This window comes from Hippoglossus hippoglossus, chromosome 19 (assembly GCF_009819705.1).
Source record: "Hippoglossus hippoglossus isolate fHipHip1 chromosome 19, fHipHip1.pri, whole genome shotgun sequence".
NCBI classification, from domain to species: domain Eukaryota; kingdom Metazoa; phylum Chordata; class Actinopteri; order Pleuronectiformes; family Pleuronectidae; genus Hippoglossus; species Hippoglossus hippoglossus.
The window spans coordinates 18,189,905-18,217,157 of NC_047169.1; the positions used below are offsets into that span (position 1 = coordinate 18,189,905).

General features: G+C 39.6%; 1 protein-coding gene across 1 annotated transcript; it reads right to left on the reverse strand.

Moving 5' to 3' along the window:
- Positions 1 to 5,062: 5,062 nt before the first annotated feature.
- On the reverse strand, positions 5,063 to 24,675 carry cavin1b (caveolae associated protein 1b). The gene is made up of 2 exons (XM_034569706.1): positions 24,148 to 24,675; positions 5,063 to 6,452 (listed from the first exon to the last, which is right to left on the reverse strand). The coding sequence occupies exons 1-2, from the start codon at positions 24,673 to 24,675 to the stop codon at positions 5,586 to 5,588; spliced, it is 1,395 nt and encodes a 464-aa protein (XP_034425597.1). The 3' UTR covers positions 5,063 to 5,585.
- Positions 24,676 to 27,253: the final 2,578 nt, after the last annotated feature.

The following is a 27,253-nucleotide window of genomic DNA, read 5'->3' on the forward strand; positions in this document are numbered from 1 at the left end:
TGGTTTTATTACAGATATGTTTGAATGTTGTTTTATTACAGATGTGTGTGGATGTTGTTTTATTACAGATGTGTGTGAATGTTGTTTTATTACAGATATGTTTGAATGTTGTTTAATTACAGATGTGTGTGAATGTTGTTTTATTACAGATGTATGTGAATGTTGTTTTATTACAGATGTGTGTGAATGTTGTTTTATTACAGATATGTTTGAATGTTGTTTTATTACAGATGTGTGTGGATGTTGTTTTATTACAGATGTGTTTGAATGTTGTTTTATTACAGATGTGTGTGGATGTTGTTTTATTACAGATGTGTGTGAATCTTGTTTTATTACAGATGTGTGTGGATGTTGTTTTATTACAGATGTGTGTGAATGTTGTTTTATTACAGATATGTTTGAATGTTGTTTAATTACAGATGTGTGTGAATGTTGTTTTATTACAGATGTATGTGGATGTTGTTTTATTACAGATGTGTGTGAATGTTGTTTTATTACAGATATGTTTGAATGTTGTTTAATTACAGATGTGTGTGAATGTTGTTTTATTACAGATGTGTGTGAATGTTGTTTTATTACAGATATGTTTGAATGTTGTTTAATTACAGATTTTTGTGAATGTTGTTTTATTACAGATGTGTGTGGATGTTGTTTAATTACAGATTTTTGTGAATGTTGTTTTATTACAGATGTGTGTGGATGTTGTTTTATGACAGATGTGTGTGGATGTGGTTTTATTACAGATTTTTGTGAATGTTGTTTTATTACAGATGTGTGTGAATGTTGTTTTATTACAGATGTGTGTGAATGTGGTTTTATTACAGATTTTTGTGAATGTTGTTTTATTACAGATGTGTTTGAATGTTGTTTTATTACAGGTGTGTGTGAATGTTGTTTTATTACAGGTGTGTGTGAATGTTGTTTAATTACAGATGTGTGTGTCTTGATGACCACTCAAAGAGTTTTACAGTTCAGTTTTTTGCCATTCACCCATTCACACACACATTCATACAGTGCATACGCAACACTTTCTCTATCACAGTCTGTTTTTCAGTGTCTTGCACAGGGACTCTTAGGCAAGCGGAATGGAGGAGCCGTAGTGGATGCCCGCTCTACCTCCTGCACAACATACGACATGTCAAGTTTTTGGTCATCTCTTTCTGTCCTCATTCTGCAGGTATCTCTGCCAACTGAAAACTGCTCAGCTGCTACAACCAGCAACACATAGTCAATCTGACTCCACACAGAAGACTGGACACCCACTGGTCATATTGAGATACATATAAGATGTGTTGCTTGTGGATATGTGGTTGATCCAAATATTTCACAGTAATAATGATTAAGAAAATGATTGTTAGAACAAAAACAACATTCCACATGTTTTTTTGTACTTTCTAGGTTCTACCTCAGCAACATTCTAACAGTGTTTTTGTTTTTGCAACTGGTAGCTACAGTCATAATTTATCTTGGGTTGGACAACAATACTACACTGAAGTGCACATTGACTGGGAATGCATTTTCTAACCACATGCTAGTTCTTCAGTTTTGTCTGCTAACATGAAATAAAAACACAGTCACTGTGAACCAAGTAGTTTTTATTAATTAAATCATTAGTGGTTAAGAAATAAACAATAAACATTATACTAGCATCTGTTAATGACAAAACAAAAGCAAAGAAACAGTTACATGTGAACTACATTTTGTGCTCCATTGACAAAGGCCTCAGCATGGCTGCATGTTGTCACTGCCTTGCCAGACATGGCATTGTTGATTCACTTTCAAGGACTGAGCCTTAAACCACCAAATGTCTGTACCACAACCGTGGATCAAAAAGGCTGGAATGCTTTATCCTTGCAAACATGAGTGCCAGTGTCATTAACAAGCGGTTCTAAATGCTGAAGAAGTTATGCAACAGAAGACAAGAGGCTCTCTGGTAAATAAAATCAGTATGCATTGTGATCTGCATTGGCAGTGATTCACATTATATACAAAAAATGAACACAAATAAAAGTGTAATGTTTGTCTAAGATAGAAACTGGACAGTACAAATACTATGGTGACATGGTCAAAAGTTATATAAAAACTCTTTCTTTGATTCATAAATGTTTCTTGTGTCTGTCTCTGTGATAGCCTTTGGATACACTGCTGACCTGTTTAGTGTGTTCACCTCTTCACACCAAATTATGTCAAGATAGGCCCCACTAATCTGAACAGCATTAGTTTGTAAAAATGAAAGTGGATGGAATATTATCTTGACTATGCCAAAAGTAATGCAGTCACAGCAGGTCATTCAACAACAAAAAACATCAACTCTTAAAATTCATTCTTGCAAAGCATTCATAAAATTCCACCAATCGTTGTGCAGAATGAAACACATTTTTACATCTTATTACAAAAAGGCAAATGTGGACAATAGAGTCTTGCTCTTGGGAAATATTTCAATGAAATGGTTATTTGAAAGAGAAAAGTTGGAGCTGAAATGTTCCTTTAATCTGGAACAAGAGAAACTTACAGCAAGACGACTGAACACTAGGGGTCAGTCTCAGACCACAGCAATATCATGCACATGTAAAGAAACTTGGTCGCATAGAAAGGTCCTATTAACACACAAACTTCTTTGACCAGAGGTTTGTACGTTTTTACCGTAAGAATTGGTCCTTATCCCAGTTCATTTATGAAACACATATTTAGATATACATGGCAGGTTTTTATAAGAGCAAAACACTCATGGGAAAACAATAATGGTGAAAATGATTGTTGAGTGAAATGAAATGGACTGTCCTCATCTTGTGTTTCATTGACCTTCATTTGGGTGCAGGTTATTTTTTGGGAACACTGGCAGTAAAATCTAATAAAAGAGTACTGCATGAAAGTAGGTATAAAACATATATAAAAGACAGTAATTGGGTTACATTCTGCAGTAATGAAAAGGAGATAACATCAGCAGAATGTGAAGTGTGATTACATACAAAATCATACATTAAAACTGTGAGCTCATGAAAACCTAAAAATTGCAACAGAATCACTTGACTTCTATATAACGCGTACATTAAACAGAGTAAGATAAAAGAATTCAAACAACTTAACAACAAAGGGGGTGTAAAAATATGTTGCATGTGTGATATGTGCTATTTTTAAAACACAAGGAATTTATGGATAAGCATGAATATGTACTCATATTCTCATATATGTGTTTATCAATGTAATAATTGTGAATCTGCATTTTAGCAATTCATGAGAACTCAAAGGAAATTCAATGGGCAGAAGTTGAGTCATATACTCATTCCACTAGTTGGAGTGGTAAGTGTAATGTATTTAAAATAAAACAAAAAATGAAATACTGAAAAGAATACACTTTCTCACAAAGAGAAACCCTCCTGATGATTTATGTCAGTTTGGCTATTACCTTTTTCTGTCTTCTTCTTCTTCCTCCTCTTCTTTCACTTTTAGTGATCATCTACACCATCCAAACACAAATGGACTCTAAACAACCCTTGAAATGCTTTTACAAATATGGGACTGTTTTCCTTAAATTCTTTAAACTATGATTTTTAAGTAACTGTTATCAATTTTATTTTATTTTTTAGCCCCATCTTGAGTCTTACTTGTAATATTGGCCATCATTCCTATTGTTGATAAGTAATAGACAAGACAATATATTGTCTTGACCAAATTAAATGCTGAGACCCACAAGCAGATTATACTGATGGGGGCAAGGCACCTGACTCCTCATTGCTAACACTCTCTGTGCAATGTGTACAGTTTTTCTACACCAGAATATTATCTGGCACTAGCTTTCCTCTTTGATATTTTATGTCCATTTAAAGGTACAACAAGCTGTGAATACAACACTGACATAGTATCACCCTGTTAAGTTGTTATGGTGAACATTTAAGCAAAGAGTTGCCTATTTACACATCCAGCCTCGATGACTACTCGTGCCTATTGTTGCTGGAATGAAAGTTAATGAGTGAGACTGAAACTGTGGGCCAGTGGCCCTCTGGGGCAGTTGCTTGCCCTGTCTACTTAGTTAACCAAACATGGGTAACCTTGCTGAACTGTTTGTTGAGTCTAGTGACATGAGGAGACCAATCAGACAGCAAGGAAACAAACAAACCCCTCAACATTAGCCAAACCTATTCAGATGAGAAAACAGAGGCAAGCATTTCCAGCCTCCTGGTTCAACTTTGACCTGCTGTACAACATTTACCATAGTTGTGCATTTACACTATTAGTCAGGAATTACTTAAAAATACAGTTTGATTGCAATAATCAATCACTCTCAGTATATTATGCTATTATGGCTACACTGTTGTTTTTGGATGGTTTTCTCTGTTTGAGTTGAACAGACTTAAGTACATGTATTTTTCTCCTGGACAACACCCTCTCATTTGCACTGCTTTGGGACCCTAATTGGGTTATTCACTTAGATGAGCATGGCATGACCAGGACTGGATTAATGAAAAAGAAAAAGAAATGTCATGTTTATCACATGGTTGGTCTGTATATCAATGAGTGAGTGCCTTCTCCCTCGGCAGTGGATCAAATCTAGTCCCGCCTTCTGCAGTCAAAAGCATTGACCATGTTGACCAAAAACATGACCACTGAAAACAATAAAGATAAACAGACAGGTGTTAAACAATTTCTTCATAATGTAACATTTGGTAAATGCAGGCTGAACTAATATTATGTCCCTCCATGTTTCTCTTAGTCCTTCAAACACAGTCCTGATGAGTCCCCTGTCCTCAGGAAGTTTAATCTCAAAATTTGACCTATTCACACCTGAACCCCTGAAAAGCAGAAATCATCTTGGATGTGTTGTCAGTGTGGAACAATGATCCTCCTGTCTGGCCCAGCACCTTGACTTTGTTCAATAGCCGGTGCAGAACTTGGTAGGCTGATAGGCCTACACAAACTTCAAAGTCTACGAAACCAAGTGCAGTAGACTACATACTGCTCGAGCATAATGTATTTAAGATTGACATGGTACATTGAATGTCTTGTATATATTTGCAGAGAACAATGTTTGACATTTAAATTGAATACCTGGTCTATAGCAAAAAACACGTATTTATACAGATTTTAAGTGCACAAATTTGGGTTGTCATGAAGCAATTAGCTTCAAAGTTAATTTCACTCAAATTAATTGCCCCATAAATTCCCATAAATTTATATAGTAACAATCGGTTGCTCCAGATTGTAAAATGAATTTGTCCAAGGTAACAGTGCACACCTTTGCAATCAATTATTACTGACATTTTGGAAGCAGTTTGCCTCCAAATAAAGTGGTTTGGATAATCTGGAAAATGTATTAATTTATTTAATACCTATCTGGTTGACGAATCTGTCATCAACTAGCAATATCACCATGCTTCCAGATCTCAACAATTACTATGGTGGGTACAAAGTTCTTATAACTGATAGGAATAATGGCCAAAATAGTGAAAATAAGATCCAATATGTAGTCAACTGTTATTATTTTCTAGAAATCTTCTTGATCCTCCCAATTTATTCAGTTTTTACAGAAGACTTTGGGTTGTTGCACAGAATTTTGTCAGGATCTTGGCAAATTCCTCATTCTTTATCTAATCGCTGTCTCTATCTCTGTCTTCGTTCTCATGCAGGGCATCGTGGCTGTCCTCTTCTTCGTCCTCCTCAGCCTCGTCTTCATCCTCTCCTCCATTAATCATCTCCATCTCAACCTCCTCTCCGCCCTCTTCAACTGCCTCATCCACGTCACTGAAGGGCTCGGCATCCTGGGACACTTCCACCATCTCAGTGCCTTGTACCACTTCAACAGCACCCTCACGGATTTTCTTGACATGGAAGGTGAAGGGCGGCACCTTGTACACAGCAGTCTTGGAGCGGGCGTAAACAACATGGTCTGGTGTGAAGGCTTTCTTCACCTTGTCTTGGGATGTCTGCATCTTCTGCTTGCGCTCAGGGTTGACAGTCATGCGGTTTCCAAGCTTTCCCATCTTCTTCTCAATGTTGTGACGTGTTTTCTCCAGGTTCTCCTTGGTCTTCTGCTTTGCATTCTCCAGGTTGTCCTTGGTTTTTTGTTTGGTCCTCTCCAGGTTATCTTTTGTCCTCTGCTTTGTCTTCTCCAGGTTGTTCTTGGTTTTTTGTCTGGTCTTCTCCAGGTTCTCTTTGGTCTTTGCCTTTGTCTTATCCATCTTCTCCTTTGAGAAGACGGTCTTCAGGGTTTGTACGCGCTGCAGGCTGCTACGCTTGATCCGTTCAGCACGAGTTTCCTCAATTGTCTCCTCAATCTCCAATCCCTCCTCGTCTGAGGAGAGGTCTACATGGGGTTTGTCTGTGTCCTCTCCCTCTCTTTCCTCTTCCACAGCTTCCTTAAGCTCTATCAAGCTGCCTCCTCTACTTCCTGCCACAGACCCAGAAACCTTCATGGATTTAGAGATGCTGAGTTTTGATGGAACCTTGACTTCATCCTGTGAAGAACAGAACACAACGACTGTTATTGTTTAATGTAAATGGTAGAAGTTTCTCAAAGTTCAGGAATCAAGAAGAATAATGCCTGGTCGAAATTCAAATTTTATACATGACATTATGGTCCAGCAGAGCTAATGAAAATGCAGAAAAAACTATTTTGTAAGCCAGATATATAACATATATAAGAAAAGATTGTAACTGGGAAGTCATGGGAAAATCAGAGTGAACAACAGATCAACTTTTTTGTGCTGTGCTGTATGTACTAAAAAAACAGGAGTTGTTGGAGGATACAGGACACTCACCCCACAACACCTAACCTGATACCAACTCATGAGAAAAACATAACTTCAACTGCCTGATGTGGAGCATCATATAGTTAATGATAATAGGCTATATTCGATAACCAACTACTAAGTTTATCTATCTGCTGTAGTGGTTCAGAGAATTGTCCGTGGAAACTGCTGCCTGCTGATGCTTGAAACAAGGTTTCTTTAGTGGTATGAATTCCTTTAAAACCAGCAATGACTCAAAATATGCTTAAACACTCTGTAGAGTTCAGGGAATCTGCAGTTCGGTGGTTCTGTCTGGGTTCATCACTATAAGCTAAAAACATTAAACCAGTCGTTGAAACCAATGTTAATATAAACAATTGATCAGAGCAGCTTAAAGGTTAACATTTTGTGATAGGGCAATAAGAATGGAATGTCTTTAATATCATAAAATGCAAATATATTATATATAGTATATTATGTTAATTTCAGTATATTTTTCTCTATGTGCATGGGTACAAACTAATTCAAGTGATAAGTATGACTAAACATTCAGTGTTTACTACACAGTACATCAGATTTGTTGTACGTCATCCAATACATCATCTAGTTAATAGTAAATGGTCTGTATATATATATATATATATATATATATATATATATTTATATATTTATATATAGATACATATATATATAGCACTTATAGTGCTGACAACTCAGAGCACTTGACCCATTTGTACAGTGCATCTATCGGCAGCACTTTTTCTATGAGAACAGCACAGTCGTCAGGGGTTCGGGGGGGGGGGGGGGGGGGGGGGGGGGGGGGGGGCGGTCTTCCTCTTTCCATCACGGCAAATCCTCCTCCAATTGGGCTCCTGAATGTCTGCATAAGGGCCAAAACTTGTACGTATTGTCTTTTCCTCTCCCTCTACATGCCTTTATGGTCAAAACAGGAACACAGCAGAGCCAGAACAAAGGACCACAGGGTGGAAGGAGGGGGGGGGCAGCTGTAAGGTGTGGAAAAGGTCGTATGAACTGAGTAATAGCACAAGTGGGATGACGCTTCTGACTCTTGGAAAACCATCTGCTCAGCAGGAAGATGGTAACGTCAAAGTGTAGGCTAGAAGGTGGAGGTACGAGAGTAAACGGTGGGTGGGCCCCGTGCCTATTGTGTTCTGTTGCTATTCCGTGTCATGGCAGTTTTTATGAAGGTATTGTACTGCAGTATCTTGGGTAAACTTGACCTTGGATGAGGGATCTCAGCCTGAGCAGCTGTGTTGACAGGGGGATGGTTGGAAAAAACTGTTCTTGCTCAAATTCATTACGTCTTGTTTTGATTACAAAGACAATGCAGTGGGTATGGCAAATCACTTAAGCAACATGTAGTCCAAGTGTCTGACCAGGCCCCACAGTTCATCACAAGAGCTCTCATTAAAGGTGGACAGCACAGTTAAATGTTTGCATGCTGATCTTTCTTGTGGAACTGCACAAGAATGTGGAATGTGGAATGCTGTAGAGTAATTCGTACTTTCATTAAATATATTAAATAATTCACTGTGCACTTCAGAAAAAGGATAATACAGTCGAATACCATTAGCTTTTGAAATGAGGTGAAGCCAGTGTATGACTGGGAAAACCCCAAATGTGATGTGTTTGCATGAAATGGATTCAAAAGAAGTTGCGGTGCAGGAGGGAATTCTGTGCTGTATGCATGTGTGTGTCCAAAGTACATGGAAAGAGTGTATGGGGAAGTTCAGGCATTCACCTTGGTGTGTTGACTTCCTGACCCTCCTAATTTAATGGGACATTGTTCTTGATGAGGCTGCTGGGCCAAAGACAGGAAGGTACACTCACAGGCATGGAAAATAGACGAATGTGGTATGTAATGGTTCTGTGAGCCCGATTGTGTTTTTGTTCGTGTCTGCGTGTTTGGTTTTCTGAGCAAGCCAACGAGTTTGCATTTTGCCCTGAAGTCTTGCAAAAGATGCATAAGGAAATAATTTCCATGTCTGGTTTGTTCCTAAATAACTAAATGACTGTCAGGAGGCAAGTCAGTTGCAAAACACAATAGACCACAATGTGTGTGTTTGTGTGTGTGCATGAGAGAGAGAGAGAGAGAGACCGAGCGAGAGAGAGAGAGAGAGAGAGAGAGAGAGCGAGAGGGAGAGGGAGAGAGAGAGAGAGTATGTGTCAGCGTGTCCTGAAGCAATGGGGGTAGTCATCTCATGATTTATTTCATCACAATATGGGGCTTCGCAATTTGCTCTTTATCTCTTATGCCATCCTGTTGTGATTATAAGTGTGTGTGTGTGTGTGTGTGTGTGTGTGTGTGCACTCGATTTCTGTAACCACTGCTGCATTCCATTCTGCCACTACCTAGACATACCCACATAGTCATAAACTACATCACTGCATTGTTCACATCAACTTTCCTACTTGGTTGTCGAGGTCCTTTCCCATTTTCCCGTTTTCCATCTGTCAGTGGTGGACATGTTGCTGCAGTGACTCATGGCTGGTGGAAAACTCATTCATCTGAGAGGCATTTACAGTGCTTTTACTCTGGCTCTCTCCTAACAACTCACTTTGTGTGCGTGCATGAACACTCACGCTCTCATACTCACCTCTTAGCTCACAATGCATTACACTGTTCCATTACTGTTAGTATATAGCAGACATTATCCTCTGGAACTTCACCTTACCTGACAGGATGACGTTTACATGGAATATGAGTAACATTGATATTGATCTCCTTGTACATATGATTTGGACATTATCCAGGTTTCTAGTCTTTATTCCTGTTATTTCACTGAAGTTTACCTCTCTGGTAGCTTGCCTCACTTCTATGCAAAATTGGTTATGTTAAAACTGCCATACTTGTTCTTTCTTTTAACTCACAACAGACATGTTAAAGGTCCAATGTGACGCACCTAGGACAATCTATTGGCAGACTATGAATTTCACAATGATTGTTTTATTACATAATCACCTGACACTAAGAGACGTTTTTTTTCCACCTTAGAATGAACCTTTCACATCTACATCAGGGGCAGGTCCTTTTGCACAGACTCCGACATGTTGAGCCCCCACGTTTCTGCAGTAGCCCAAAACGGACTAATCAAACTCTGAGAGGACCGCTCTGCATTTATATGTTACCTGAAGGCCACTGTAGATTCTTCTACCCACTTGGAAGGGGAGGGGTATTCAGGTACTAATATGCAATGTGCAACTTCACCACTTGATGCCACTAAATCCTCCAAAGTTTTCCTTTAACAACCATAATATGACCTCTTCACACTCTACTGTCCGGCCACAACCATGGTTTCTCATAATGAATGTAAGCACCGAGCACGTAAAGCACAGAGAAGAGTACTGCTCCCTCGACAGTGTTGACAAGACCAGAGAAATGCAAACACTATATACGTTGAACAATCCTACTTTGAAGGAAAAAAAGAAGAAAAAAAAGAAAGTCTATTCAAACTATGGTCTGTTCTGCAGCCAAATTCATCACAGCACAGCTTCATCGAAAGTGGTTGTAGCTGCAACATATGAAATAATACAATTTTCTTTTGGCAACAGTCAGGGAAGTCCCACAGTGCAATTACTAGACAGATGCATATAAACATTGTTACAGATAGAAAAGCTGTGCAACAAGTGTAATGCATACAGAGTGTCTAGTTGAAGCTACAACCCTAACCTCTGGAGGAGCATGGCTTCGGCACCAAGGCAATTGAACAGAAGAGGTAGCTAACAATATGATGCATGCATATAGTCCTTACAAAAGCCTACCATTGTGTGTGCTTCAGTTGCTGAGATCAGCTGGATGATGTTTTGTGTTGTCAGCACAATGCACTGTTTCTCTCACATGATGAATGTGCATGATGAATCTGTCCCACCATCCACTCAGCACAAGCATTTAGGCCCAAGCCTTTACATTTACATTTCTTTACATCTCATTTAATGTGTGATTTTATCTCGTTTAAAATTTCTGTTTCAAATACATGTTGGCTTAAAAATGTTTGAAAAAAGAGCAACAGTCTACAGCTTTGTGGTGACCTAGTATCTGTGGGGCTCTACTGCTCCCTGTAATGAAAACCAAATTGTAATATGAATATTAGGCCCGATTTTCAAATACTATTATAATACATCCAACAGTTTCAAAAAATAGAACAAGTTCACTTGTTCTATTTTCACTGTTCTATCAGTTGAGTACATTACCTGTAACCAAACAAACATATTCTGACAAGCAAATGTGATATTTTGGTCTGGACTAAACTGGGGAAATAACCAACACTGCCACTCTGTGTCCATTGAACCATTTTTGGTCTTAATGAGTGTCTAGTACAGTCCTGATTTAGAAAATACATTTGAGTGTATAATGGTCAACATCTTGTTGACCATTATAATTTACTAGTGCAGTTCCCGCTCCAAACCTGCCTGTCTCTAATGGACTGTTCTTTGTGTTCTTCCTACATGGTTTATCTGCAATTTTATAGTCAATATTTTTCATAAAATGAAAACGAATTTTGTTTATTACTGTTCATGTGTGTACCTTATATATAAGTTTGACTGAAATACTGGTGTTATTTTTTCTTACATTACATGTTGGCTATTTCAGACCCAAGTTCACAACTTTTCAAAATAAAAGCGCTGCAATTTTACTTAGTATAACTATGTTCATTAAATTTGTATTAATATCGAACGTGTCCAAATTGCACCAAACTCGGCACTGTACTTCCATGGGTAATTAACAGTTCACATACAAAGTGTAAAGCGAGAGATGTGTTCCACATACAGACAGACAGACAGATGTATGACTCAGTTTGCTCTCGGGCCTGTGCCTGTGTGTTTCCTGAAAGATGTTGAGGATGTTGTTTGTGGGGCATATTAGAATTTCCACAGTGTAGGCAGTGGTGAACCACACCTGGCTATCCACCAGCCCAGGGGAACTATGGCATCGGCAACAATGCCAGAGCAGTTACCTCAGGCAAGTGTGTGTATTCACTTCCTGCCTCAGACTGAAAACCGTTGAATGTATCTTAAATTTGCTAAAGTAGTTATTAAAGTTCGTTATTAAAAGCTGCTCGTCCACACACATGTTGGCAATGGTGATTAATAAAACAACTTATATTAAATTGAGATGATAATTCACAGCGTCATTTGCTCCTTTACATTCCGCTCCTACCCCCTTACACTTATATCATTGGCTAGACATCAAGTTAGCTTCGAGAGATAACAGCCTGCTACAGCCAAAAGAGGGCAGTAAATGACAAGATTCCATGTCCTGAGAGCACGTCACTGGTCTCTGAAGGTTCTTTTTATAAAATATACAAATAAAAATCATACCATCGTAACCATTCACAGTTTTGCCGCCACAGTTTTTCGGTCATAACATTTAGTTGTATTTGTATCTCCATGGTAACAGCGGTGAACCTAACTCTAATGCCTCAGAGGAAGGGGAAAAGATTTTCCATGAGAAAACATTTGAATCAGGGGACAGACCTACTCCGACTGGAGGTGCGTGTGTGTAAGTGTGTGTGTGTGTGGGATATGAAACACACCATGGAAGCTTTCCACTCTGAGCCCACACTGCAACCACTCATTAGCCCAAAGTAGAGAGGGAGAGGAATCCCGCTGTAACACACCCCTCTCTGTTTCTGTTTTCCTGTTTAAACTCAAACCACTCAGAACTCCCCTACTGCTGTGGAAAAGATATATGCATGAGTGTGTGTGTGTGTGTGTGTGTGTGTGTGTGTGTGTGATGTAACTGTATAAGGAGTAAGCTTGCTATGAGCTTAGAAGTGTGCATTCCATTATACACATAAACACACACACACACGCAGTGACAGGATGTTCCAGTAAATCCATGAAAAAGGCAAATGCTCATGATACAACAGCTGATTTCAAAAGGAACTGAGAGTCAAATGAGGACAAGTTTTTCTTTTTCTTCAGCTTTGAAATTACAAAACCCTTTAACTTGAGAAAACAGATTCACCACAAAGTCCATAAGTTGCTGATCTGTAGCTTTTGATCAGCTGTCATGGACAAGTTGTTGCTACTTTTTTTTACCAAAAATGTAACAACTTCATAATGAAGTTCATATTATGTGAAATGACTCAGAGCTTTGAATTGAATTTGTCATGAGGCTGTTGTTTTCAAGCTCAAGAATGAGTCTAACTCACAGTAATTCGTACATGTTGTAGCTCGTGCTTCATAGGCTCCACAAGGAACAGAAGAAAAATGGGTCATCAAATATCTTCCTCAGGCTCTAATACTCTTTTTTTTTTCTTTGACAAAGCGCTTTTCTTTTCCACACAAAAGAATATAGCAAACTGTCATTTAAATACAACTGGATACACTCAACACTAGTGAAGCCAGGTCTCGGCTCAGTATTTTGTATTTTTTACCAGGGGTAGATAGAGAAAGGGTAATCCCTCTTGTAAAGGAGGAGCTGTGATACCTTTACAATACATTTATATGTGTGTTTCCAGCATCAAAAACATGTTCAACCTGCTATCATTTAAGGTTGGTTAGTTAAAAACTACAGTTTCAATATCCCTCACATTTTTGGGGCACAAGAATAAATCTCAGAAATAGAGCAGAAATATAAAATCTGGACAAATTAAAGAAACTATCTGAAAACTAACCATGTCTGCTACTGTCTATGCACTTTGTGTTTTACTATTGTATTAAAACCATTGAAATAGTGAACTGTGACATGCTACACCATTGTGTAAAAGTAACATAAGTGGACATGAGTCATAAAGTCAGCATGGTCTGTAATTACCCATGGATGACCATGGGCACTGACTGTTGTGTGTGTGTGTATGTGTGCTGGGCATGGATTGCTCCGCCTCAGTTTCTCATATGTACATTTGAAACAATTAATTTCTTGCTGAAGAAAAGGGTCAAACCTGTAAATGGGATGTTACACAAACATTTGTGGGATTATTTATCAATGGTTATGGTAATGGTTATAAATTCAAAGGATTTGGATCACACGTTTTCACAAGTCCAGAACACAAATATAGGGAAACAATGCAGATGTAGAAAGGCCTAGTATCTACTGCATGGTTAGGAATGTAATTGTTAATTAATGCAATGTTGTGTTACCAATTTCCAAAGTTACATAGTCTGGCCTTTATAATAAGCTCATAATACCCAAGAGATGTCACTCATGTTTTGATACGGTTTCTAACTAAGTAACAGCAAACCAATGTCAGTCTAATCTTAATCAGACTCAGGGTGATAGATGTGCAGGCATACACTCTCTCTCTCTCTCTCTCTCTCTCTCTCTCTCTCTCTCTCTCTCTCTCTCTCTCTCTCTCTCTCTCTCTCTCTCTCTCTCTCTCTCTGTGTATATATGTGTGTGTGTGTGTGTGTGTGTGTGTGTGTGTGTGTGTGTGTGTGTGTGTGTGTGTGTGTGTGTGTGTGTGTGTGTGTGTGTTAGAGAGAGAAAGAGAGAGAACAGTTCTAAGTAAGTGCCATGAGAAAGATCGTAATAGTCCCACAGTCACACAGTAAAAAACTCTGGGGAGAGAACTCTCTACTCTCCGTCTGTTTTCCACTCACCCCCTTTAATCAGTGACATGGGACCAGAGAGAGAGAGAGAGAGAAAGAGAGAGAGAGAAATTTCTATATAAAGTGATGGCATGCTGTTGGTCCCTGAGGAGGGAGAGATGGATGAGTCACCAAGCCTGTCGTTGCCTTAAAGCACTGTAGCAACCTTCGTTCTTTCTTTCTTTCTTTCTTTCTTTCTTTCTTTCTTTCTTTCTTAGTTGTTATCTGCCTTTCACCTTCTTCCCACCCCTTTCTTTGTCTCCTTCTGCCTTACGTGTTGTCCTCAGTCAATGGTGTGAGAATGAACTTAGATTCTTGGATCACTGAGGAATGAGAGAGATCAGTGTTTACAGCTCCATGGCAACAGAACAAATACTCCTGTGCTAGATACTCTTTCCCTACAGAGAAGACAGGGTGGACGGACAAAAAAAGCAGTTTTAATTTAAATACCGTATCAAATCAGGAAGCTGATTAGCAGGGAAACAAGTGAAATTTGTACTACACAGCCTGTTGAAGTGCATTACATTTTACTTTAAAGTTGTGCTTGTTCTTAGCTCTTTAGCAATGTATTCACTAGAAATGGAGTGGGGAAATAATCTGGAGCCTCATTTGATGCCCAATAGCATGTGATCGCATTTGAGTGAATTCAAATCATTTGGTTTTATTGTATCTTTCCTTTTCTTTAGTGTTAGCTTTTAGGTGCATGTACAAATTCAGCTAAGTTGCTAAAGCCAAGCCCTGGCCTTTTTTTCATGCCACTTACATGTAACACGGCTTATACCGCGAGTTTTGCTGAAATTGGTAAGGCAGACTTGATGCAATTATACCGTGGCTCCTGTTTTTTCAGCTGATCCGGAAGGCTCTGTGTAAAGGGCGTGACATTTCCGACACATGCTCTGTGACCAATCACACAGGAGTTGGTCTGCTGAAAATCAGAGCAGTTGCCTATTTGGGAGGCGGGGCCATGAGCTAACACGTAGACAAAGGGGGAAAAGATTCACTGCAGCTGCATTTTGAACATTACAGCATGTAAACCCATTGTATAGCCCCAAATTAAATGTATGAACTAGTGAATGGACAAAATATGGTTCTAAATAATGAATGTTCTGTTGGAGTTCAGTAGACTAAGTTCACTTAAGTAATGTCCGCTGAGAGTAACAGAAATAGCAGTGGCGGGCTTGTTTACCGGTTAGTCAAGTATCACCTGCATACATTATACTGGCTGGCTCCACAAATAATCTCTCATGTTTAGGAGGTATACTATATTTTCAATTGTGTTAGGAGACGTCTATATAAATAAATGTGTAATATTTGTTGCTGTAATGTAATGTAAGTCCCAATGATACTGGATAGTATCAGTGTGTCAGTGCATTTATGATAAATGTGTTTGTTGGGGTTTATCATTTCATTTTGTCACTTCACTGTGCCTTTTGTTTTCTTGGACTCTGTTTAATGACCATGGGAAATGGGTTTCGAGAAACAAAGAAAGCACAGTAGTGTTGGATACTGAAGGATAACAAAGGAGAATGAATACGGCAACAAAAGACTGCTTTACTAATAAATATAGGTGTGGAGAACTTGGCGAGAACTAGCCATGTCTCCGTCCTATCCCTCTTTCCTGTATTCTATGCAGCAGTTTAAGGATGCTGCAGCTATGGTTCTCCCAACACAGAAAAGAGCACATAGCCTTGTTAGCATTGGTCTTTGAATACTAGTGCTGAATGACTGAATCCTTTCTTCTAGCAATGTACTACCTCCAGGAAATAGTCACACTTACTCTTTCAGTCCAACACAAGCTTTTGATTTCTGTTACATGTTTACCCAACTGAATCAAAGCCATATAAATGGAAGTGTATACAACATTAGTGTTAACAACTCACTTTGTTACTGTGTGACAAAATGTAGCTGTAAGCTGTGCAGGTGGTGACTGACTGATAGATGTTGAACTGCAGCCCATACTCCAAAGAATGTAGAGGAGACAGCTTGGTGGCTTCAGGGCTTGCCTGTTACCTGACTCAGTGTTTGTTAGCCTGTGGATATGACTCCTGTCTGCTGCCGCCTGCACTCACACCTGCACGTTTTAGTGCCTCGTAGTGTCGATAGTTGTTTTGGGTTTGGATTGAAATACCTTCTTTATCTGCAACTCATTTCAGTCCCCCACTCTATATTGATCATTGCTGTATAGATGTTAATAGCACATGCTGGGTTGTTAGCAACAAGCAGTATCTCATTTAGTCAACAAGTATTTAACTACTTACTGTTTGGCTCATAAAGAAGTCATGGTTTCCATTAAGATGTGAAAGTAGGAAAGTTTCATTTTTCACCAATTATCATCACATCCTCTCCTCTCCTGGTCAGATGTTTCTGCTTGTTGCGTTATTTTGTGGCCAACATGTAATGAGAATATTTCCTACAGTGCTACAGTTTCCTGCAGCTTCTGCGTGTATTCGGGATGTGGACCTTCAGACCACACCCGTTTGCATAAACCATCCACTTAAACATGGGGTTTTTGTGAGGGAGCACACATGAATGAAGTAGAAATAAAGATTTCTTGTAGTGTTTCCAAGGCTGCTGACACATGTGTGTCAGGCACTTTGTGTTGTTTTCAATCGCTCTCCTTTCAGCTCTCACTGCAAGACACAGCTTGCCATTGTTGACTATCATTGCAGGCTGTTTTTACGACATACTTTGGTTCGTGGGCATTCTGATCATGTACTTTCATGTAGGACCACACATACACACACACAAATACACACACACACAAACACACACACACACACACACACAAATTTGGTCCCATAGACACACACAATCCTTTGTATTATGAACACTCAGAAGCCCAGTTCGTAGTGATGACACCCACCCATGTCACATGATGAGTGTACTATTCCATTGCCATATCCAAAGACAACTTTATGCCAATATACAAGAGGAATATTTTCATTGTACTTGCACCCTTGAACAATGGGGTGTAGTTATTGTTGTGATGGGATGAGCAGCTGAAGCTTGGCGGCCTTGTCCCCCTCCTCTCTGGCCCCTCTCACTGCGTGAAGAGCTCCCCCTGCTCGACTAAGAGGGACTGGGACAGTCAGGGAAGACTTTGGTGGTTCCCATGGCCACCCCATGTTACTCTTTCCAATAACAATGGAGGAGTTTGGTGTTTATGGATCTGCAAAAGAATTTGCTTCTTCCTCTACTATTTGTGTAGAGTCCTCGGGTTTAACCCTCAAACCCCCACACTAACGTTAGGCCCCTGATGGACACAGTTGTGTACTGCCATTACCACTTTGCATTTTAGTGTGTACATACGATGAATGGTCTCTTAGCCAGGAAGGCCATGATCACACAGGCCAATGATTAGTCAGCTACCCTTGCATGCAGCCTACTATTTGTCTGTTTGTGGTGTCTTATTTTCTAACCTGAGCCATGTATGTGGTTGGACACATGTAAATATATGGAGAGATTATTATTTATTACATTCAATAGTGTAATTATCTATAAGCTCTTGCTAAACAGTACAAAGCAAGTATAATATGTAACTTACATCTCAAAAGAGTCAATTACTACAAATGAAATGGCTACAAAAAGTTTACATCGTTGAGAATATTGTCTATAAACTGCAGTGTTTTGTCTGAGCAACAAGAATTTAATAATGAGAATGTCATAATGACGTCATTCTCTTATCTCAAGATCCTCGTTTTCAGCTTTTTTAGGGATCTTATCTGAATATTTTTCTCAGTAATCAGGGCTTCAGTATAACATTATGGCAGGATACCAGGCCTCTGTCCTTTGTAGTCTGTCTAAGCGAGTTTCATCATGACATCTTTCCATTCAGCCCGCAGACAAAGAGACGTGAAAAAGCGATCTTAATATTCAAGTCATCATAGACCGAGATGATATGGTAACTTATTACAAGCGTTCCTCTGTTCAGGCCCAATAATTTCAGCAGCTATGAGAGGATTCAAGGCTAGAATCATATGACAGTGTGGATCATATGAGCAAACAAACTGATGTTTGGACTAACCACAGCTTTTGACTGTGAGTCATCCACATCTGACTCATGTGGAAAAGCTTCACCTTAGAAATAAAAAGCGATTTGATCTGAAAGATCATTTCTGTATTGATGTCAAGTGATCGGCATTAGAGTAGATTTGTCATGCATTTCACAGCAGCTACAAAATGATGATGCTATTTTTGAGACAAGGCTGGTTTTGAGTTTTTAACCAGTTTCAGCAACAAATAAATTCTCCATTCCCCAAAGTTAATGTAGTTGAAGCAACATAATAGTAATTTACAATACTTTACAAGACATTAAAAGCTTTTGGTGTGTTAAAATCAAAATTTCCACTTTCCTTCTCCAGCTAAATGTGTGGTAACAAAAGAGCGGAACTTTTAGGTTTGTAATGGGAAGCAACTGCCTGCCATCAGATTAGATTAGATTACTCCACACAGAGTTACCCACGCCTCGTTGAAAATATTTGTTAATGATTTGCATGGGAGAACTGAGAAGCAGGTGATGGATCATGTCCATATTATGGCACTATTGTGTAACAATGTGAACCCAGGGCAAAGTAAAGATGAGTTGTACAATACAAATGGATCCTAGTAACAATTCAAACAGTACTGAAGTTGAATAAGAGCACAGGAAAGTCTAACAGACACAAAAAGGTCATTGGAGTTCCCTGCCAGGATATCAAAGTCAGGGAGAAAACCTTTTTGAAAACTTGTGGTTGATGATATATTAGCATGTATCAAACAAGCAGATGTTGTGGCCTGAGTGTCAGCAGCTGCTGCCTCGGATCTTCAAATCCAAACAGGAACATGATCTCCAAAAGGGCCTTTCCTTCTCACAATCAAACAAGTATGCGATAGTTGCTATTTTTAGATGGCTCTTTCTCAGTCTCCATGAGCCCTCTGTTATCTCACTCTGTTTCCTTTGTCGTCTCTCCTTCTCTCTTTTCCTTCCTCCCCATACTGTCAACAAGCTCTCATCGATGTCTTCACCATGTTACCTGACATGCACACCACCAGTACTGTATGTACTGTGCCACAGAGTAAAACACTCCACCAAAGAGCACTGCTCCCAGCTGAAACAATGTTAGACACAATGTGCCCTGTAAACCGAGCCGGGAACATTTCTGGCTCACATGTCCATATATGGGCCTGGATCGACCTGTGTGAGAAGAAAAGGTTCGCGCTTGATGAACTTACTCGCTAAACATTATTGGGAGCCTGATCGCTCCCAGGCTGTCGGTGAAATGTGTTGCATCTGTACAAGACAAGTCAAGTCAATTTTATTTATGTAGCGCCAACATAACAGAAGTTATCTCAAGGCTCTTTTCAAAAGTCTTGCAAATCTGATTTTAATCTTTTGAGGACCGAACATCCAGATTAGCTCATTTGAAAATTATTTGAGTGAAGTTTTAAAATTGTGGTGTTGATTGAAATGTAGGGAGTGTGGAGGCAACAGGTGTTTGGGGTGGCGGTGGGGGTGCAAAGTAGGCTACAGCATAGAAGTTGCGAGTTCTGTTCTGACAGAGATTTTCGGAGATTTTTTTTTCTCTGTCAAAGATAGTGATTCCATAGCATTTCAGAATTGCTTTTCATGAGCATGCTGATCTTTGATCATATATTATTTCACATCTCTTTTCAGTCTCAGTTAGATGACCCGATTCTTCAAGAACACAAATGTAATCAACTGTACTTGGACAAAGAAATAGTGAATTGAGATGAGAGAGAGGAAAATGATGGAGTGGTAAGGGAGTTGGGGCGGTGTGTGGGGCGGGGCAGGGTGTGGAGTGAATTCCTCGTGGGTGGAGGAGTCGGGCAGAGGGAGAAACACGGCTGTGACTGGTTCCACATGAGGAGGCGGAGGAAAGAGGAGGTTAGCATGGAGCGCTGGGGATGCCTGTGCTATGAATCAGCTGTCTAAATATGCTCTTCACCGCAACACACCCATGCACTCCCTGTACAAAGTGGATGGACATCTCCTCTTCTCTCAGTTTTTATTGATCTTTTCCCTCTGTTACCGCTCAATGATTTGCTCTCTGGGTTGATTTAGGACCAAGCAGGAAACACAACAATGACACACTATCATCAGCAAACAGTTTCCATTCAGCAGTAACATTTCTTTGTGGTCTGCTTTTAGCTCTGTTTTTTTCATTTGATCAATTGTTAATAATACAAAGAGTAGGAATTAGTGCTGCTTTAATCAACAAACATTGCCCTAATTGCTGCCCCTGTTTCTCTCTCATACACTGTCATATTTCACATCAAGTCCTCAGTAATCTCTGTTATCTGACACAATATGCACTCAACTGTCAAGGAACTAAATACAGTTGTAAAGGAGCCAAAGGAGCCAAGCCCCCCCCCCCCCCGGGTGAACAGGCTCACCCAGAGAAGCACAGCTGCTCATGCTAACAAGGAGATTGTCTTTTCCAACTGATGTGCTGACAGAGCTGCCACTGATTCTTTTCCACGTACACATCGTACAGTAGCCTGGGCTGATCCAACATACCAGTGGCTTTATGGGGTATTGTTTGCATCGTTGGCTTCAACAACAGCTGGGTTTGGTTTGGCTGATATTAGTGTTTGACTGACGGTGATGAATTGTGGCAGAATGAAATATGCAATCTGGGGAGAAACATGTGGAATCAGGAGACTAAGTGTTCGTTAAGGTTTCGTAAATATGTTTTACATATGTTGTCATGTTCATCATATCTAAGGAGTTCATCTTTTGTCTTTCACAAGTAACCCAGATGAGCAAAGTCGTGAATCTCATCAGCACAAGTCTTGTTAGGATCACATTTATGAAGGGGGCCCAGGAGGGAGTGGAGCACAGACTGCTGGGCCACTAAGGCAGAGATTAAACACCCTGCTCCACTACAAAGCCCTCGTGCTGAGGAGCCCCTATGTGAGGTGACCCTATGTGAGGGTAAACACCACTCAGTAACTGGGTTACTATATTCCACTGAGCACCAGGGCAGGGCTTTTCCTCGGGGCACAGGCAGAACAAAACATGGCTGAGTAAATCTAAACTCCCACCTCACACAGACAGACAAGTGTGGAGCAGTCTGTAAAAAAATATCTGGAAATGATCAGAAAACATGATCTGTTGCTAGGTTACATGTATCACAAACCTATAAACAGTCTCATATCAGGTCACAACCCCGGGGTGGATAAGATTATTACATAGAAAACCCTATAAGGGAATGTTGATTTGCCGATTCAAGTTCACACTGCTCATGAGGAGATCTTAGCTATGGGAGGGGCAATTTTATGAGCTTTTTATGAGTGTTATTCTTAAAAAAAATTAATTAATTAACAGATTAATTAAAACCCCCAAAATCTAGATCTTATGAGAACTAATACTGTAGCATACCGGCATAAAACTTATGTTACTGTTTTACACAGTTTGATCCACTGGGGTATTTTTCAAAATAAATGTTCAGCCATTCAAATATACCATGGGTTGATAAAGCCCCAATGGGAATGTTTTTTTGATAAAGCACAAACAGTGATACCAATAGTGATACTTTAAATTCTGATGATGACCTTTTGATATTTGTTTTTAACATAAACTCATAACGTAACATTTATTTCTTATAACAATCCTTTAAATATGACCAAGGAACATACAGAGAAGTATGTATGTAACAAATGTACTTGTCAGTGCTCTCTGGTGGACAAACTATGGTGACACTTTTTCTAAATGAACTGAAACATATATGTATTAGATTTGTCAACTGAAATGTACACACATAATCAATACACCAATATATATGGCTAATATTGTGGTTTGAAGTACATATACACACAACTATCTACTGCAGATACTTCTATCAACTCCCCAGTGTTGAAACTGTTGGAGGTGGACATGTGACATGTGCGTTGAGAAATAAGTCACCAGCAAAGGCCAAGTATTCATGTGTTGACACACTGTCCTAAGTAGACAAATGTTAGACAGTATTACAGCTCACTGGGGGTGTTTACTGTTGATATTGAAAGGATCTGCCCTTGGAGGGCAACAAAGTAGCACAGAAAAGTGAAACCAGAACCCATTGTGGTTTGCTTTTTTTAATGAAGATGAATCTGACGTTATGTCATTGTTGGCAACCGTAAACAAAGCCAGTGTTTTGAGTTAGTGACGGAGCCAGCGATAGAGATAGGCATTTCAGGGGGAGTCTCTCTTGCCAAAGGGCCCAAGCAGTTGGCTGATGCCAGCAAAATCCCTACCCATTTGTTTTTCAGTGTGGGGTATTTCTGGTAGATTGTATTGAAAACTTGCAGCCCTCAGCTTCAAGACTTTATTTTGTTCTAATTGAAATGTGGATTTATGATCCTTTCAGATTGAGGAATGGTTCAGTCATCGGATTTTGTCAGATGAACTGATGGAGATATGCTTATTTTTGCTGAGAGCTCTACCCTGCCCATCTGCGGATCATTACATGTAAATTCTTTTGCAGGTATGCCAAGATGAGGAAGCCATATATACTGTGTAAGTGTGTTAGAAATGCACAACCATTTACAGTCATACAGTCTGGGTTGCCTAAGATGGAGCTCTTATTATACTTTTGCCCAGTCGCAGGATAGAGACAGAGAGGAACAGAGAGAGGGGGGTCAGTGAAAACCAAATGTCTGAGTCAAGGGTGGAAACTCTGAATGTTCTTGCACCACAGTGCAAAAACCTGAAAGCTATTATACATCACACTGCAAAGGCTAAAAAAAGGAACAGGGCTCCCCTCAACTCCCCTCAGTAAACAAACGAATAAAAATGTGCTCAGTTTCTTCAAATGAAACATTTCTCTGCAGTTAACAGGGCCTAGCACTCAGTTGTGGTATTTTCCATCTTTGCATAAAAAGGGGAATAAGTGAAATGACTTTCCAAATTAATTCCGTATGAGGTGGGCAGCTAGCAAACTTGGCTAGGTCGTACTCTTCTAGTCCTATACATGGCCTGCCATGAAAGGAAAATATCTGGAAGCCATCTGTTGTGGATAATGCTTATTGATCCAGCGTACAGTAGATCTGGGAGCGGGTAGAGGGGGACAAACACTGACATACACCCATGATCACTGCTTCTGTGTGTTGTAAGAACATATATTATGCTGCTGTAGGCTAACATCATGGAGTATTTAACGTTTTTCAACACATTTTTTACATTTTTTAAAAAAGGAGTTGGAAAAAGACTACAAGCTGTTCAGTGTTTCCATAGGTGTGTATATGTCTCAACATTCTTTTTGTTCTATGGAATTATAATAAATAATTATGAATTAATAATTAATGATTATGGCAATATGTTCATATTGTTACAAACCCTCTTGATATATTACTTTTTGTTGTTTATTTACCGTAGGATTAGCATTAGGATAGACTTTCCAGAGAATAGACTATAAATGTATTAAATATCTAATATGATTGGTTGGAAAAGAAGAAATAATGATTCTAAATTCTAAATATCTCCTTTCCTGGAAAACAATACTTTCTGAGATCAGTGTTTTTGGTACTGTAGGTTCAGTGATGAGATATAGCACAGTCTGTCACTTCAGCACATGCTAAAAAGGTAACCTCGGACCACTCCTTCAAATGTATTTCAGCTAATTGAGAAACATCTTTTGCAAACACCCTCTTTTACTTGTAGTAAACCATCACTCGTGCCTTTTCAGCAACATTTTTTGGAAAATGTGATGAGGTAATAAAAATGATTTCATTCCAGAACCTTTACATGTGCTTGGTTCACCCATGGGCCACACCCATCCCTAAACCAATAAGGTGTCATTTATTTTACATAAACAACTTAGACCTCAAACACACAAACTACAACCACACAATAATACACACACACACACACACACACACACAGTCCTACCTGGTAGATCATGACTTTAAAGTTGCGTCTCTTGAGCAGCTCAGCCTCGTTGTTCTCCAGCTTCTTGATCTGGCCTCCTTGCTTCTCCAGGGTGGCCCGCACTGTCTTGACATTGACGCTCACCTTGCGCACCTTCTCCATCATCTTATTTACGCTGTTGGACGTGGTACTGTGGCTTTTGGACAGTTTGGTCAGCTCGCCCTGGATGCTGGTCACCGAACGTTCCATTTCTTGTTGTCTGGCCTCTAGCCCGCTCTGGGTCTGCTGGATCTGGTCCACTGCCCCAATGATCTTGTCAAGCAAAGTCAGCACCATGACCCCGTTCACCTGTGTGTCCACCTTCGCTTCCTCCTTGTCTTCAGCAGCATCCCCCTCCGTGCCCATGGTGGACAGCTCTTTCTTGGCTGCAACAATGGCATCATCTTCATCATCTGAGGGTGCGAGATTGATCTCGTCGTCTGAGATCTCAGTGAGCATTCGAGGCTCCAGCAGGGCACTTGAGGATTCCAGTGGTTCCATGGTTGCCATGTTGGTGGATTTATTGTCAGTCAGCTAATCAATGTTTCTTCACCACTGGTTCTTCTAGATCACTTTTTACAACTCTTTTCTCCCTCACTCGCTTCTTCTTTTCGTCCCTTTTCCAGATCTCTGCTTTTCCCTCCTGCTTCTACACTCACTTGTCTCTCTCCAGCATACATACACTTTGTCTCTGCTTCTTTCTGTCTCTCTCTCTCCTTTCTACTTGAAATCACTGGAATCAGGCCAACGTGCAGGGGAAGCCAAGCAGTGCTGGATGTTACCACATGAGCATTAGAGTGCGAATGCAGCACCAGGGAGAGAAAACCCTCCAGTCAAGCTAGAGCTGGCAGGGTTTTTCCTCTCCAGCCCCCCCTTTTTTCCACTGGACTCCCCACCTCTCTACAAACCCCTCCCTCATCTCCTCCCCATATAGACACACATGCACATCAGTGCAACTCCACCTACAATAAAAGGCCCAGCCCTGTGATGATTCAATGACACACCCCCTTGGTCTAGCCTCACTCAGAGTGGTTTAAATAGTTAGAACAGAGCTGTGCTGATCTGCTTGTATACAAGCTCAGGCACAGCAGAAGGAGGAATGTCAGGCAGGATCTGTTCCTGTTTCCACTAATTTCTACATTTTTATCATATGGAAGGCAGGGCCTGATTTAAAATGGATGACACCAGACAGGAAGACGAGGAAGATTGACAACAAAATTATACTGATTGTCGTTGTTGTAAAAGTTAACATAAAATTTGACTTTATATATTCATATACATAGAAATACAAATGTTCATCAAAAATAACAACTCAAGTTCCATTCTATATAATTAGAATTAAAGGTTTATTGTGTAAGATTAAGTTGTGAAGTTGCATGTTGCAGCTGAAAACCCCCACCTCACCCTCCCCTTCCAAACATGGAAGAGAACCTGTGGTGGTCTTCAATTGTCATAAAGTGTCTTGTCTGGGCTACTGTAAAAAAACATGGCGGCCTCCGTAGAGAGGAACCACTCCCGATGTAAATATAAAGTATTTGAATATAAAGGGCCCATTCTAGAGTAAAGAAAACAACTATTCGTACAATTCAGATGAAACACACTAGTGAAAACATAAAGGATTATTTTATATTCAATTTCTGCCAATAGATCCCTTTCACCTAAATCTTACAATCTTAAATGTATATTCCAGTCATTTAGTGAGGCAAAACAAGGAAATTTAATTTATTTTTTACATTCGCTTTCAAAGAATTTCCATAACAAATAATAGCAATAAAAACACCCTCACCAGATCTGGATTTTATGCTATTCTATTCAGGAAGGTTTATAAATGGGTTGTTGCTATTTTGGCAGAGAATGTGTCTCGCTATTTTTTGGTTTCGCTTATTTTTTATATCGTCACGTCAGGGCTAGTCCAGTGAATTTACTGCATAACTAATTTGTTCACTTCATGATGCAGTTATTCAAGTTGTGATATTGAAGTTCAACTTTAAATGATTCAAATTGGGTCTGTAGCTCATTGAACACTCTTCAACCAACAGATGCTTTCACAGAAAAATTACTACACTGTCAATCATTGCATAACACTGACTAATTAAAGTCAGAGTAGACCAAGAACACTCACCAACACCAGGAAAATAAAGGTTACAGGCCTGACTAGAAACGTAGAGCCGACTTTCATCTCCATCTCAGTTGAAGAAAGGTTTGTTTTAGAGTGGTTTCTCGTGTCTTAAACTATATTAATGGCAATACTAAAAATAATCTACAGTTGGGCCGTATTTATTCTGAAAGTAGTCAGTAGCTGCATTTACATGTGAAAACTGTCCTCTTCAATGATCAGTGCAGCCTTTTTACTGTAGTTGATAATGACCCAAAGTCATCAACGTCTACAAGGAAGATATATATATTTTGGGGATAAAAAAGTTCTTGGGTCATTTTCCTTGGAAACCATTTTCCAAAGTGGACCTTTCAGTCATTACACTCACAATTTATTCCATGTGGATCTCAGTGGTGCTTTTTGCTCTATGGTCTTCTGCAGTAAGCAAACATTTGGAAAAAACAGCCTGATGCATACAAGCTATGAAAACCACATGGCACCCTGGAACGAGGCAGAAAGCAATCTTTTAATAGCTGTCTGTAATTTATGTACATTATGGGAGTTCCATGTTTCCAAAATTGCTCACTGGCAGCTGGCCAGTGTCCTGGTTTAAACCCTGAACCATGTGGAACCGAGAGTGGGTGAAACTCTACTGCGTCTGTTTGTAAGAGGAAAATTTCAGCAGGAACTTGTTAGAACTGACTCAACACTTGGCTGGTTGTGGACTGTTCCACCACATCTGGTAGACCTTATGTAAGGACATTTAGAAAATGGGTTTTGGGAGCACTTTACTTAAGGTGGTACTGACAAGAAATTAGGTGTCATAAGCATCTTAATAAAAACATGTTTGCTCATGGTAGTTATCTAATCAGAGCTTGAAATAGTGCAGACTGTAAAGGAATGAATCTCCAAACTGAATATTGGCAGAATATCAAAGCTACTTTATTATCAATATTTTTTATAACAAATCAAATGAAATGATGGGAAAGGTTG

Excerpts from the sequence above, each read along its gene's own strand:
- cavin1b (XM_034569706.1), bottom strand. The coding sequence starts at position 24,675 with ATGGCAACCATGGAACCACTGGAATCCTCAAGTGCCCTGCTGGAGCCT. Across the intron at positions 6,453-24,147 it reads TTAAAGTCATGATCTACCAG|GATGAAGTCAAGGTTCCATC; the intron begins GTAGGACTGTGT and ends TGTTCTTCACAG.